This window comes from Loxodonta africana, chromosome 7 (assembly GCF_030014295.1).
Source record: "Loxodonta africana isolate mLoxAfr1 chromosome 7, mLoxAfr1.hap2, whole genome shotgun sequence".
In the NCBI taxonomy this organism is placed as follows: Eukaryota; Metazoa; Chordata; class Mammalia; order Proboscidea; family Elephantidae; genus Loxodonta; species Loxodonta africana.
This window is the reverse complement of record NC_087348.1, coordinates 10,096,125-10,109,134: the sequence shown is the minus strand read 5'-3', so window position 1 is coordinate 10,109,134 and position 13,010 is coordinate 10,096,125. Positions and strand designations below refer to the sequence as shown.

Sequence of the window (13,010 nt, the reverse complement as noted above, 5' to 3'; positions counted from 1 at the left end):
CAGAAGCAGATCGCCAGGCCTTTCCTCCAGGGCACCTCTGGGTGGGTTCGAATCACGAGTCTTTTGATTAGTAGTTGAGCACTTAACCATTTGCACCACCTAGGGACTTACCCTAATCAAGTTGTTGTTATTAGGTGCCCTTGAGTCAACTTAGACTTATGGTAAGCCTATGTGACAGAGGAGAACTTCCCCATGGGGCTTGCTAGGCTCTAATCTTTATGGGAGCAGATTGCCAGGTCTTTCCCAGCAGAGCTGCTAGGTGGGTTCGAACCAAGCAGCCAAGCACTTAACCGTTGTACCACCAGGGCTCCTTATAATCAGGTTCCAAAACCAAACCTGTTGCTGTCGAGTTGATTCCAACTCATAGTAGCCCTATAGGACAGAGCAGAACTGCCCCATAGGGTTTCCAAGGAGCGGCTGGTGGCTTCAAACTGCTGACCTTTTGGTTGGCAGCCAAGCTCTTAACCACTGTGCCACCAGGGCTCCTTCACAGAAATCAGCCTTGCTCTCTTTTCATGCCAATTGCCAGGTCCAATCGGTTCCACCTCCTAAAACCCTAAAAACTAAATTTACTCGCAGAAACGCATTTTATCCCTCCCTCCCCACCAGCACTGCCCCAAGTCCAGGAGCTAATGTTCACGCCCCAGCATTAACAAGCCTCTGACCCGCCTCTCCCTGCAGCCAGCCTTTTCACCCTGTGATTCCTATTCCACACACCAAGTGATCCAACCCTGCTTAAAACTTATCAAGGCTTCCCACTGCCTACAGGATAAAGGCCAATCTTCTCAGGAAAAATCTACTTGAAATGTGGCCATGCTTCCCTCCAACCTCCTTTCCTACAACAACCCAGGCTCCAGCCACGCCAAACTTCTTCCCGTTTCCCTAATACGGCATGTTTCTGTACGTGCTTTCCCTCTGCTTGAAAACACCCTTCCCCATCCCCACAACTCTTACCTCAGGTGCCTGAGACAGTTAACTCTTCCCTTAAGACCCAGGTCAATATACCTCCATCTGTGTTCTGAACCAACTTCCCAGGAGATGTACATTCTGTTATTCTTTCACTTAGCAAATCTATATTGCAATTGTGTTTACATGTCTGCTTCCTGACTGGACCATGAGATACCCAAGAGCAAGGACAATGCCTCTTTCATCTCTCCATATCCAGCTGCTTGCACAGTTCCTGGCTCAAAAACAGGCATCCATAGGTTTGTCGAGCGAATAATAAAATAACACTTCTCACGTATTGAGGACTTAAAGTGTCCCTGGCTCTTTCCATGAATTGTTTCATTGACTCACTACTGTTTCCTGGTGAGTGGAGATGATCATAACTTCCTTTTAGGGATGAGGAAACTAAGGCTCAGAAAGTAGAAGTAGCTTGTCCAAGGTCACCCTGCTGGTGAGGAACAGAGTTGAAATTTGAACCCAAATCTGTCTGGCTTTAAAACTTCTAATGGGCTACATTCTTGGCCTGTCAAGACTTCCAGAAGCTTACTTTAAGCTTTTATCACTCACAAAGCTGCAACCATTCTGGTCTTCTCACTGTCTCCTGACACACTCAACTCACATCCTTGTTTAGGCTCTTCTTCAGGCAGGAAAACCATTCCCTTCCCAGCTCTACAAACCACACTCATCCTTCCTTCAAGATCTAGCCAAGTCCTGCCCCCTCCTTGAAGGCTCCCTGACCACTGGGATTAATAACAATAGTAGCATTTATTGATCACTTCGAATAGTGCCTGACACACGGTCAAGGATTTCTATACACTAAGTCATTTAGTCCTTACAACATTCTTACATCCATTTACAGAGTAGGACATTGAAAAACAATGCGGGTAAGTAAATTGTCCAAGTTCACAAAGCCAGCAGGTAGCAAAGCCAGGATCCAAACCCAGACAGCCCACGTTCTTAACCATTACGTCATAGGATCCTTTACTTAGGAGCGTCTATCTCATCTCTGGGTTCTGAAAGCAGCTACTCCCTGAGTTCTTCTCTTGAGCAGCTCACCACATTCTGCCTGGAGCCATTCACAACAGCAGAAGCCGTGAGGACCACAGGGACTGAACGTCAGAGCTGCAAAGTGACCCTCTTCTGCTGAGCTTTCACTCACCTAGATAGGTCCTGATGGCCCCGCCAGAGGGCAGGGACTGTGTCGTAGATGGCATTACCTGGCCTAACATGAACTCAGGATTCCAACTGATTCGTTATCAAGGACAGTAATGAAGACCAGAACAAAAGAAGGGAGAAAAAGGCTTTGCAGCAGCCAAAACAGACATTAAAAACCGTTATTTTCTCATAGGACAGCCTCTCAGGCCCCATCGTCACTCGTTCACCGTATCGGTAGCTGTCAGAGTTGGCTCCGACTCATGGCAACCCCATGTGTGTAGGAGTAGGATTGTGCTCCATGGGTTTTTCAACGGCCGGTTTTTAGGTAGATTGCCAGGCCTTTCTTCTGACACACCTCTAGGTGAACTCACATCTCCAAACTTTCAGCTAGCAGCCAAATGCGTTAACTGTTTGCAGCACCCAGGGACAGCCTCACTCTTAGTGACACACAATTCTAACATGTTTGGGAATGCTGATTTCCAGGCTCACACACACACACACAGGTACACAAGCAGGAACCACAGTCGGAGTCAGGAGATGGGTTGCTATCTAACAACCCCTCCAAAGGGCAGAGATGGAAAAACTGCAAGAAGCTAATATGGGAACACAAAAGCACCGCCAAAACTAAGCCCGTTGCTGGGGAGTCAATCCCAATTCATAGCGACCCTACAGGCCAGAGTAAAACTGCCCCACAGGGTTTCCAAGGAGCAGCTGATGGATTCCAACTGCCGACCTTTTGATTAGCAGCCTAGCTGTTAACCACTGCGCCACCAGGGCTCCTCAAAAGCACCGCAGCCGGGGATAATTTCATGCAGGGACAAACCTCAATGAAGCAACCACTGTAGGACGGTCTGGTGCGATACCCTAGGGGAATCCCGACCAACCTGACTCATGTAGAAAAGGTTAAATCGCAGCCCAGATATCATGCTTAGGAGGCAGAGACGAATGTATAACATAGTTCGGAAAGCTTTTCACCTGAAATGTGTTAAATTTTGGTGAGTTCCGTGTTTTAACGGGATCATCCCCGCTATTCAGGGTGAGTTTCTCCCTGTGGGCTCTGGAAGACTGCGATTTTACTGATCTACTTCCATTCCCTCTCTCAGTGCTGGGACAACTGACCAACAAATACAAGAACACCCTCCTCAAATACTGGCCTAAGAGCTCTTGGGATTTGGGGTGGCTACTGGTTTCTGATGAAGCAATCTCCCTAAGTAACCCCAATAAACCAGCCACAGGCAATCGAAAGGCCCTGCTGAGCACCCCTTCTTTGTGGAGGCAGCAGGGAGAGGGAGGTGACAACAGGCTCTACCTCCAGTTATGTGACTTACATCTGAGCCTGGATTTCATCCGCTGTAAAGTGGAAACAGTGACTTCACGCGGTGATCGTGAGGATTACAGGAGCTAAAACATTCAAAACCAAAAACCAAACCCAACCAGGTGCCTTCCAGTCAATTCCGACTCACGGCGACCCCACGTCTGTCAGAGTAGAACTATGCTCTGGTTTTCAACGGCTGATTTTTCCAATAGATTGCCAGGGCTTTCTTCCAAGAAGCCTCCGGGTGGACTTGAACTTCCAGCCTTTCAATTAGCAGCCGAGCACACTAACCATCTGCATCACGCAGGGGCTCCAAAACATCCAAGGCACCCAGCAAACGCTCAATAGCTGCTAGTCCCTCTCTCCCCCCTTGACTGCGGGATCGCAATTTTTTTTTGCTCTGAACGCCTCCTTCACCGTGTCTGCAGCTGCCCCTCTTCCTCCTCCTTCCAACTGTATGCTCCTCTGAAATCTTGTGCTCGTTTCTCTTTATTTTCACCCTCGGTCACCTCACCCAGTCCCTGAGTTTCAAATACTATCTCTGCATGCACGTGGCTCCCAGGTCTCCATCTGCCTTCAATGCAAAGCTGTGGTTTCCCGTTTCCAACTGCCTGGGCATCTCTGTCTAGGAATTCACAGGGGCACCACAGCTCAACACACAGATTGTGTGTTCCCCCAAACCTTCCCCCCTCCCCGATCTCCCTCCTTCCTTTAACCCCTCCACCATCCTTCCAGCCTTGAAACCTCATCTCTGACTCCCCTCTTCTCCCTTCACGTCCCAAAGGCAGTGTCCTACAGCTTCCGCCTCAGCAGTGGCTCTCAACCTCCTCTGTCACCAGTGCTGCCATCACCCTCCCTCCCCATCCCCCTCAACAACTAAGGTCCAGGGCCTCAATAACTCCTTCCTGGACTATTGTAACAGCCTCCCAATGGACTTCTCCACCACGTAACTCTGCCCCTATAGTCCATTTTACATGCCACTCCCAGCTTCCTAAATAAAGCTCTTCTCTGATTAGTCATACGCCTGCTCAAATTTTTTTTCATGGCTCCCTTTGCCAATATTCTGTACATACTATTCAATGGCCTCAACCTATTTCTCCCACTTTATTCCCTACCTCCACTATTTTCCCTCTGCTTCTCACTGGCCCCCTACAAACATGACTTACCTTTTCCCACTCCCATGCCTTTATTTTTATCAGTCTTTTGTTTGGAACAACCTCTCCCAAACCCAGCACGCTACTCAATTTTCAAGGATAATCTTAAATAGCATGACTTTGGTAAAACCCAGTGTGGATCCCCCCCAACTTGTTAACTCTCGCCTTCTTTAGAACCCCAATAATACTTTACTTGTAATGTTGTTAGCTGCCATTGAGTTGCCCCCCGACTCATGGCAAACCCATGCACAACAGATATAAATGCTGCCTGGTCCCGCACCATCCCCCAAATCAGTTGCAGATCAGACCATTGTGATCCATAGGGTTTTCATGGGCAGATTTTTTTTTTTTTAAGTTTTATTGTGCTTTAAGTCAAAGTTTACAAATCAAGTCAGTCTCATACAAAAATTTATATATACCTTGTTATATACTCCTACTTGCTCTCCCCTTAATGAGACAGCACACTCCTTCTTTCCATTGTCTCTTTTTGTGTCATTTGGCCAGCTTCTGACCCCCTCTGCCCTCTTATCTCCCATCCGGACAGGAGCTGCCCACGTAGTCTCATGTGTCTACTTGATCCAAGAAGCTCACTCCTCACCGGTATCATTTTCTAACCCATTGTCCAGTCAATCCCTGTCTAAGAGTTGGCTTTGGGAATGGTTCCTGTCTTGGGCTAACAGGAGGTCTGTGGACCAGGACCACTAGGGTCCTTTTAGTCTAGTCAGACCATTAAGTCTGGTCTTTTTACAAGAATTTGAGGTCTATATCCCACTGCTGTCCTGCTCGCTCAGGGGCTCTCTGATATGTTCCCTGTCAGGGCGGTCATCAGTTGTAGCTGGGCGCCATCTAGTTCTTCTGGTCTCAGGCGGATGTAGTCTTCTGGTTTATGTGGCCCTTTCTATCTCTTAGGCTCATAATTACCTTGTATCTTTGGTGTTCTTTATTCTCCTTTGCTCCAGGTGGGTTGAAACCAATTGATGCATCTTAGATGGCCGAATGCTAGCATTTAAGACCCGAGACGCCACTCTCCAAAGTGGTATGCAGAATGTTTTCTTAATACATTTTATTAGTCCAGTTGATTTAAATGTCCCATGAAACCATGGTCCCCAAACCCCTGCCCCTGCTACGCTGGCCTTCGAAGCGTTCAGTTTATCCAGGAAACTTCTTTGCTTTTGGTTTTAGTCCAGTTGTGCTGACCTCTCCTGAATTGTGTGCTGTCTTTCCCTTCACCTAAAATAGTTCTTGTCTACTATCTAATTAGTGGATACTCCTCTTCCACCCTCCCTACCTCCCCCCTCTCGTAACTATCAAAGAATATTTCTTTCTCTGTTTAAACTATTTCTTGAGTTCTTATAATAGTGGCCTTATACGATATTTGTCTTTTTGCAACTGACTAATTTCACTCAGCATAACGCCTGCCAGGTTCCTCCACGTTATGAAATGTTTCACAGATTCCTCATGGTTCTTTATCAATGCGTAGTATTCCATTGTGTGAATATACCATAATTTATTTATCCATTCATCCTTTGATGGGCACCTTGGTTGCTTCCATGTTTTTGCTATTGTAAACAGTGCTGCAATAAACATGGGTGTGCATATATCTGGTTGTGTAAAGGCTCTTATTTCTCTAGGATATATTCCAAGGAGTGGGATTGCTGGATCCTATGGTAGCTCTATTTCTAGCTTTTTAAGGAAGTGCCAAATCGATTTCTGAAGTGGTTGTACCATTTCACATTCCCACGAGCAGTGTATAAGTGTTTCAGTCTCTCCACAACCTCTCCAGCATTTACTATTGTGTGTTTTTTGGATTAGTGCCAGCCTTGCTGGAGTGAGATGGAACGTCATTGTAGTTTTGATTTGCATTTTTCTAAAGACTAGTGATCGTGAGCATTTCCCCATGTATCTGTTAGCTACCTGAATGTCTTCTTTGGTGAGGCACCTGTTCATATCCTTTGTCATGGGGAGATTTTTGAAAGTAGATTGCCAGGCCTTTCTTCCTAATCCGTCTTAGTCTGAAAACTCCTCTGAAGCCTATTGAGCAACACAGCAACACGCAAGCCTCCAGTGACAGATGGGTGGTGGCTGTGTGTGACGTGCACTGGCCAGGAGGCTTATAATAATACCTACCATCTATTCACTGTTTATTATATGCCAGACACTCATTTAATTCTCACAACAAGACTGTGAGATAAGGACGCTGTTCCCCATTTTACAGATAAAGAAAAGTTCATCTAAAGGCTACGTACTCCCCTGATGTCACACGCCCAGTGAACAGAAAAGACAGATTTAAACTCAGGTTTGTGCCACTGGAGTCTGTGGTTTCATCACTAGGCCACACAGCCTTGCTGCATCTCTTTGGACTTACATCACACTCTATATGGTGTTGTTTTTGCTATTATTTATTGAGCACTTACTATGCACCAGTCCCTGTTCTAAGCACATGAATTAGCTCATTAAATTCTCACAACTGTACAAGGCAGATACTATTATTATTCTCATTTTACAGATAAAGAAACCACAACAAAGAGAGCTTAAGTCCAAGGTCACCACCCGGGGAGTGTGGCTGCAGAATCTATGCTCTTAACCACTACATGACAGCTTTTATATCTGCTGCCCCAATTAAGAGGAGCTCTCGTAAAAAGACCAGACTTAATGGTCTGACTGAGACTAGAAGGACCCCAGTGGTCCTGGTCCCCAGACCTTCTGTTAGCCCAAGACAGGAACCATTTCCAAAGCCATTGCGAAGAATGGGAATTCTAAAACACTTAATTGTGCTCATGAGGAACCTTTACATAGATCAAGAGGCAGTTGTTCTGACAGAACAAGGGGATACTGATTGGTTTAAAGTCAGGAAACATGTGCAGCACGGTTGTATTCTTTCACCATACCTATTCAATCTGTATGCTGAACAAATAATCCGAGAAGCTGGACTATATGAAGAATGGGACATCAGGATTGGAGAAACTCATTAACAACCTGCGTTATGCAGATGACACAACCTTGCTTGCTGAAAGTGGAGAGTACTTGAAGCACTTACTAATGAAGATCAAAGACCACAGCCTTCAGTATGGATTACACCTCAACACAGAGAAAACAAAAATCCTCACAACTGGACCAATGAGCAACATCATGATAAATGGAGAAAAGATTGAAGTTGTCAAGGATTTCATTTTACTTGGATCCACAATCAACAGCCATGGAAGCAGCGGTCAAGAAATCAAAAGACACATTGCATTGGGCAAATCTGCTACAAAGGACCTCTTCAAAGCGTTGAAGAGCAAAGATGTCACCTTGAAGACTAAGGTGTGCCTGACCCCAGCTGTGGTATTTTCAATCACATCATATGCATGTGAAAGCTGGACAATGAATAAGGAAGACCGAAGAAGAGCTGACACCTTTGAATTGTGGTGTTGGCGAAGAATATTGAACATACCATGGACTGCCAAAAGAACGAACAAATCTGTCTTGGAAGAAGTGCGGCCAGAATGCTCCTTAGAGGCAAGGATGGAGAGACTGGTCTTACGTACTTTGGACATGTTGTCAGGAGGGATCAGTCCCTGGAGAAGGACATCATGCTTGGCAGGGTACAGGGTCAGCGGAAAAGAAGAAGACCCTCAACGAGGTGGATTGACACAGTGGCTGCAACAATGAGCTCAAGCATAGCAACGATTGTAAGGACGGCGCAGGACCGGGCAGTGTTTCGTTTTGTTGTGCGTAGGGTCAGTATGAGTCGGAACTGACTCAACAGCACCTAACAACAACAATTGGTGGTGCAACAGTTAAGCACTCGGCTACTAACAGAAAGATCAACATTCAAACCCACCAGCCAGTCCACAGCAGAAAGATGTGGCGGTCTGCTCCCATAAAGATTTTAGCCTTAGGAAACCTTATGGAGCAGTTCTATTCTGCCCTGTAGGGTCACTATGAGTCAGAAATGACTCAACAGCAATGGGTTTAGTTTGGTCTCCAATGAAACAGTCAATTCCTAAAGCAGAAAGGGTCCTCTTATTCATCTCTGACTCTCCTTCAGCCCCGACACAAGGCCTATCACAAAGGGAGCCTCGATAAGTACTGCTGAATTAAATCACCAACAAACTTACAAAACACACGTGAGACACGTGTCTGTTGTCCTGCAAACACACACATCGCCACTCCTTTCTTACTTCTCTCCCAAGCAAGGTATACACCTCGCACACCCTCCTATACACCTGCGCCCCATCCTGCCCTACATTTCCCACACACACCGGCACACCCCTTCTTCCTTGACCACTTTTCAGACCCTTCTCCACACACACGAGTGACAGGAGGGAAAGTTCACATGCCAACCGCTGCAAAATCCCAGTCCGCCCCATCCCAGCCTCGGCAGAGAACCGCCAGTGAAACACAGACTCTCCGTTACTCATATTTACTTCTATCTTCATTACCTGAGGCCAGACCCCCAGAGAAAAAAAGCAATTTTCCTAGCATGCAGGTTCCTCAGTCAGTGGGTCAATCTCCCAGACTCAGGAAGGCAGGAGGGCATTCCAAAGGACCTGCAAATCCATACGCCCATGAAATATTATCTAGTAGCGGATTGGTACGTCTCACATATAAAGCTAAAACTATTTTTTCGAATGTAAATTTGATTAACCACAGCACATATAAATCAAAGTCATCTAAAAGCATTCCTGAATTCGTAGTAGCTTTGAGACCTTTATTTTCACGATAAACAGATATAAAAATAATAACCACTATTTGAAAGGAGTGCTATGAATTACTGACTTTTAAAAATGTCCTAAATCTCAGAAAAGTTGGGAACCAGTTAAAGGGGATAATAACAAAGTGACTGGAACTTCCAGGGAAGCTTGGGAACTCTGAACCCAAGATCCATCTCTGAGATAATGAGCCAGGCCTGCTCCCCTCACCCCAACACCCAACAGTGGGAGCCCACACCTTTCCTCCTGAGCTGGATTAGAATGCACTAGAAAAAGCATAATGAGCACAGGATACTGTGAAAGCTGGTCAGGAAATAAGCTGTAAATATAAGGAGAGGGAATGAGGTTGCTGGGTGAGGGGAGGAAGGGGGACTCCAAAGGGTTGTCACTGTGTCTCTTTGCTCCAGGTGCAAAGCAATCGGTGCTTACCCCTCCTGGTACCCACCCACAACGTACATCTGAAAAGACATACATACATATTTTCATACATACTTCTGGCCCTACCCCCCAGCCTTTATTCTCTCAAACAATTATGAATATCTCTTCATTCATTCCACAAATCTTCATCAAACGCCCACTAAGTGCCTGCTACTATATTCAGTGCAGGGAATACAGAGATGAGTAAAGACACCATCCCTGCCCTTTTATCACAGACAAGGCACCAGTCTCCCAGCAGACACCTCACACACAAAGAGGCAACCCTGCCCCTACCAGCTGCCTGACACCCACCTATTATCTCACTTTCCCTTTTCTCACATGGATCCCGAACACACACGCACCCCCTACAGTGGATCAGACACACGAGCAGCATCTCTCACAGCTAACACAAACAGCCATCCAGCACACCTAGATGATACACCCAGCTACGAGAACACACACAGGTGTGAGAACCACACAACTGCACAACTAGCATTCAAAAGCACACACATTGTTGGCTCACTGGGGGCCGCTGGTCAATGACTCCTCCCTGGGAATCAATGCAAGGACTCTGGTGGACCAGAGTGCCTCTGGCTGCATTTTTCCTCCACCCAGACTCAATTCCGCCACAGTGACACCTTGGACCACTTAGTGTAACCTCTCTATGGCTCAAACTTCCCTCCCATCAAATGAGAACGGCAGTTCATCCTATTTTCTTAGGAAGGTTTTTTAGGAACCAAAGAATCAGGTTAAGGTCCGGAAAGAAAGATTCCTTATAGAGTCCTGGTGTCTGAGTGAGGTCTGTCTCACAAAACCACAGGCACATGGGTGCCTGTGCAGGAGCGTCCACTCTTATGCTTGTGTACAACTTACTCCACCAGGCACTGGACTTCTCTCTATAAATACTACTATCCGAACAGACCCATTCACGCATAATATATACACTGCCAGATATACGGCCTCCGTGTGCAGGCGTACACACAGACATGCCATTCACAGTTTAGGGAGCACCTGAGCTCCTTGGAGAAAAGGTGAGAAGGTGTCAGATTAACTTAATACACACAGCTCTCTGTGGATACATCCCTCAACCTTGAGCAAATAACCCCAAGAAAACACACGGAAAACCATCCTTATGTATTCAGCTATGTCCTCAGACACAAGACCAAGATACTGTGCAAAGTGCAGAGCCACACCTGCAGACTGCTCGGCCTATAGCTGTCCCCACACGTGCAGCCACAAGGAAACCCTCCCCAAAGCATCCCCAGGGCGGCATTAGTTTGTGGGCACACACATGCACATGCTCCCCAAAAGTCACTACCTCTCGGAGGGCAGACGCACACACACACACAACTACTCAGTGGCCACAACTCCGAGAGGTGCTGGGGAAAGGAAAGCATGTCTGTCTGCACACACCTGCTCAGAAAAGAGTTGCCACGGATAGAGGACAAAGGAGCTGCAGGGGCCCCACCCCAACACTAATGGGGAACTCCCCCAGCCCCCCACTCTCCAGCAGGACCGAACAGAGGCATCTTCAAGTTCCACCTCCCACCACTCCACTAACAGGGCAGCCTTGTCCCCTCACCGCACCCATCTGCCTGCCAAACACTCTGCCTCTGGTGGCTGGGTGCTGGCGGACTCCATCCTCCCTCAGCCTGTAGGAGTCAGTCTGGAGTCCTAATTACCCCTGTCCAGCCAGCATTCCCCCTTCCCAAGCTCACGCTGGCAGACCCACTCCCAGTCTCTCACCTGACCACCAGTAGTATTTCTGCCCCTCACCAGAATAGCTCCTCAGCAGGAGCTGCCCTCACCCCTATTTTCCCTTCACTCTCAGGGGTTCTGCTGGTTCTGAGACAAGAAAGAAACCCTCCGTCCCGCCCTCCTGTACGCAGCAGTCACGGCCTACCAATCCCCACTCTCCTCCAGCCGCCTCACCTGCCGGTCTGGACCAGACTTCACAGCCCTCAAGGACGGTACCTCCCTGCCCGACCCTCACAGACCGACAGACTCGCCGCCACCAGCCGCCCACCTGGGCCGCCCACGAACCCACAGGCCCAGTCCTCTGAGCTGACCACGCCCCAGGGCCCACCCATTGCCCTTCGTGGGCCCCTCACAGGCCTCGGATCTGACGCCCACCACCGGCTCCTCTCCCAAGGCCCCGCCTCAGCACAGCCTCCCTGGCCAGACCCTCGGGACTTCAGAGGCCCATGAGGCGGACATGGACTCGCACACACCGACCCTGCTCACCGCTGACAGCACAAGCCCTCTCGCCCGGACACTGCTCCTCGCACGCCGCTCACAGGGACACATCCTTAGCCTCCTGTGCTGCCACACACACACACCCTCGCACCTCCTAAAGTCTACGGCCCCCGGAGCCCCCTCACCCCCTCGTCCCAGCTCCCGGGCTCACCTTCGCTGCAGAACTTGCCGCCGAAGCCCGTGTGGCTGCAGTCGCAGCCTACCTCGCCGGGGGCCAGCACGGTGCAGAGGCCTCCGTTGGCGCAGGGGTTGCGCGCGGGCGCGCACAGCGGGTCGGCTGCAGCGCCACGCAGGCCCTGGCTGCCCAGCAGAGCCGGGGGCCGCTCGCCCAGCTTCAGGTTGGCCAGCAAGCCGCGGAAGGGCGGCTCGTACTTCACCGTGCTGAGCGTCAGCGCCGAGAGGCGCACGTCGGGCGGGACACCGCCCACGAACAGGTCGCTGGCCACCTGCATCTCGCGCCGCTTGGAGCGCACCTCGGCTGCGCGGGCCTCGCCGTCCACTGCCAGTGCCGTGCGGCGCGCGTCGCGGGTCAGCAGCACCATGTGCCAGCGGTCGTCGGCCACCGGCGTGTCCAACTGCAGCGTGGCCGGCTCCGCGCACGAGAGGGTGAAGCGCAGCCGCAGGCGCCCGTCCACCAGCAGCAGCTCCAGGAAGTCGCAGTCGCCGCCATCGTCCAGGTAGAGCAGCAACGCGCGTGTGGCGTTGGTGCGCAGGCTGAAGCTGAGCTCGCCGCTGCTCGCCGCGCCCGCCCAGCGGGCATAGCGCGCCCACTGCCCCGGGCCGCCGCCGAACTCCAGGCCGCTCACGCCCGCCGCCAGCGCCAGAAGCAGCAGCAGCGGCGGCGGCCGCCGCCACCGGCTCCCAGATGCCATGCCTCCGGCGGCCCCGGCCCCGCCCGGCCCCCGGCCCCGCTCAGGATTCAGAGCTGCGGGCACATGGGGCGGGGAGGGGGCCGGGCGCCCCCCGCGCCGAGCGGGGCTCCCTGGCCGGCTCACAGTGCCATGGGCCCGGCAGCAGGGCGAGGAACGCAGAGGCCGAGGTGCCGGCTCTCCCTGAGGGGCAGCGGCGGCAGCG

At 49.9% G+C, this 13,010-nt stretch overlaps 1 protein-coding gene across 11 annotated transcripts in view; it reads right to left on the bottom strand.

The window, feature by feature from the left end:
• NRXN2 (neurexin 2) overlaps window positions 1–12,808 on the bottom strand; it is a 119,094-nt gene extending 106,286 nt beyond the window's left edge. For all 11 annotated transcript variants that reach the window (XM_064287853.1, XM_064287847.1, XM_064287849.1 and 8 more), the window contains exon 1: window positions 12,088–12,808. In XM_064287853.1, coding sequence (XP_064143923.1) covers window positions 12,088–12,808 — 721 coding nt within the window. The remainder of the gene's footprint in view (window positions 1–12,087) is intronic.
• Between the last annotated feature and the right edge of the window lie 202 nt (window positions 12,809–13,010).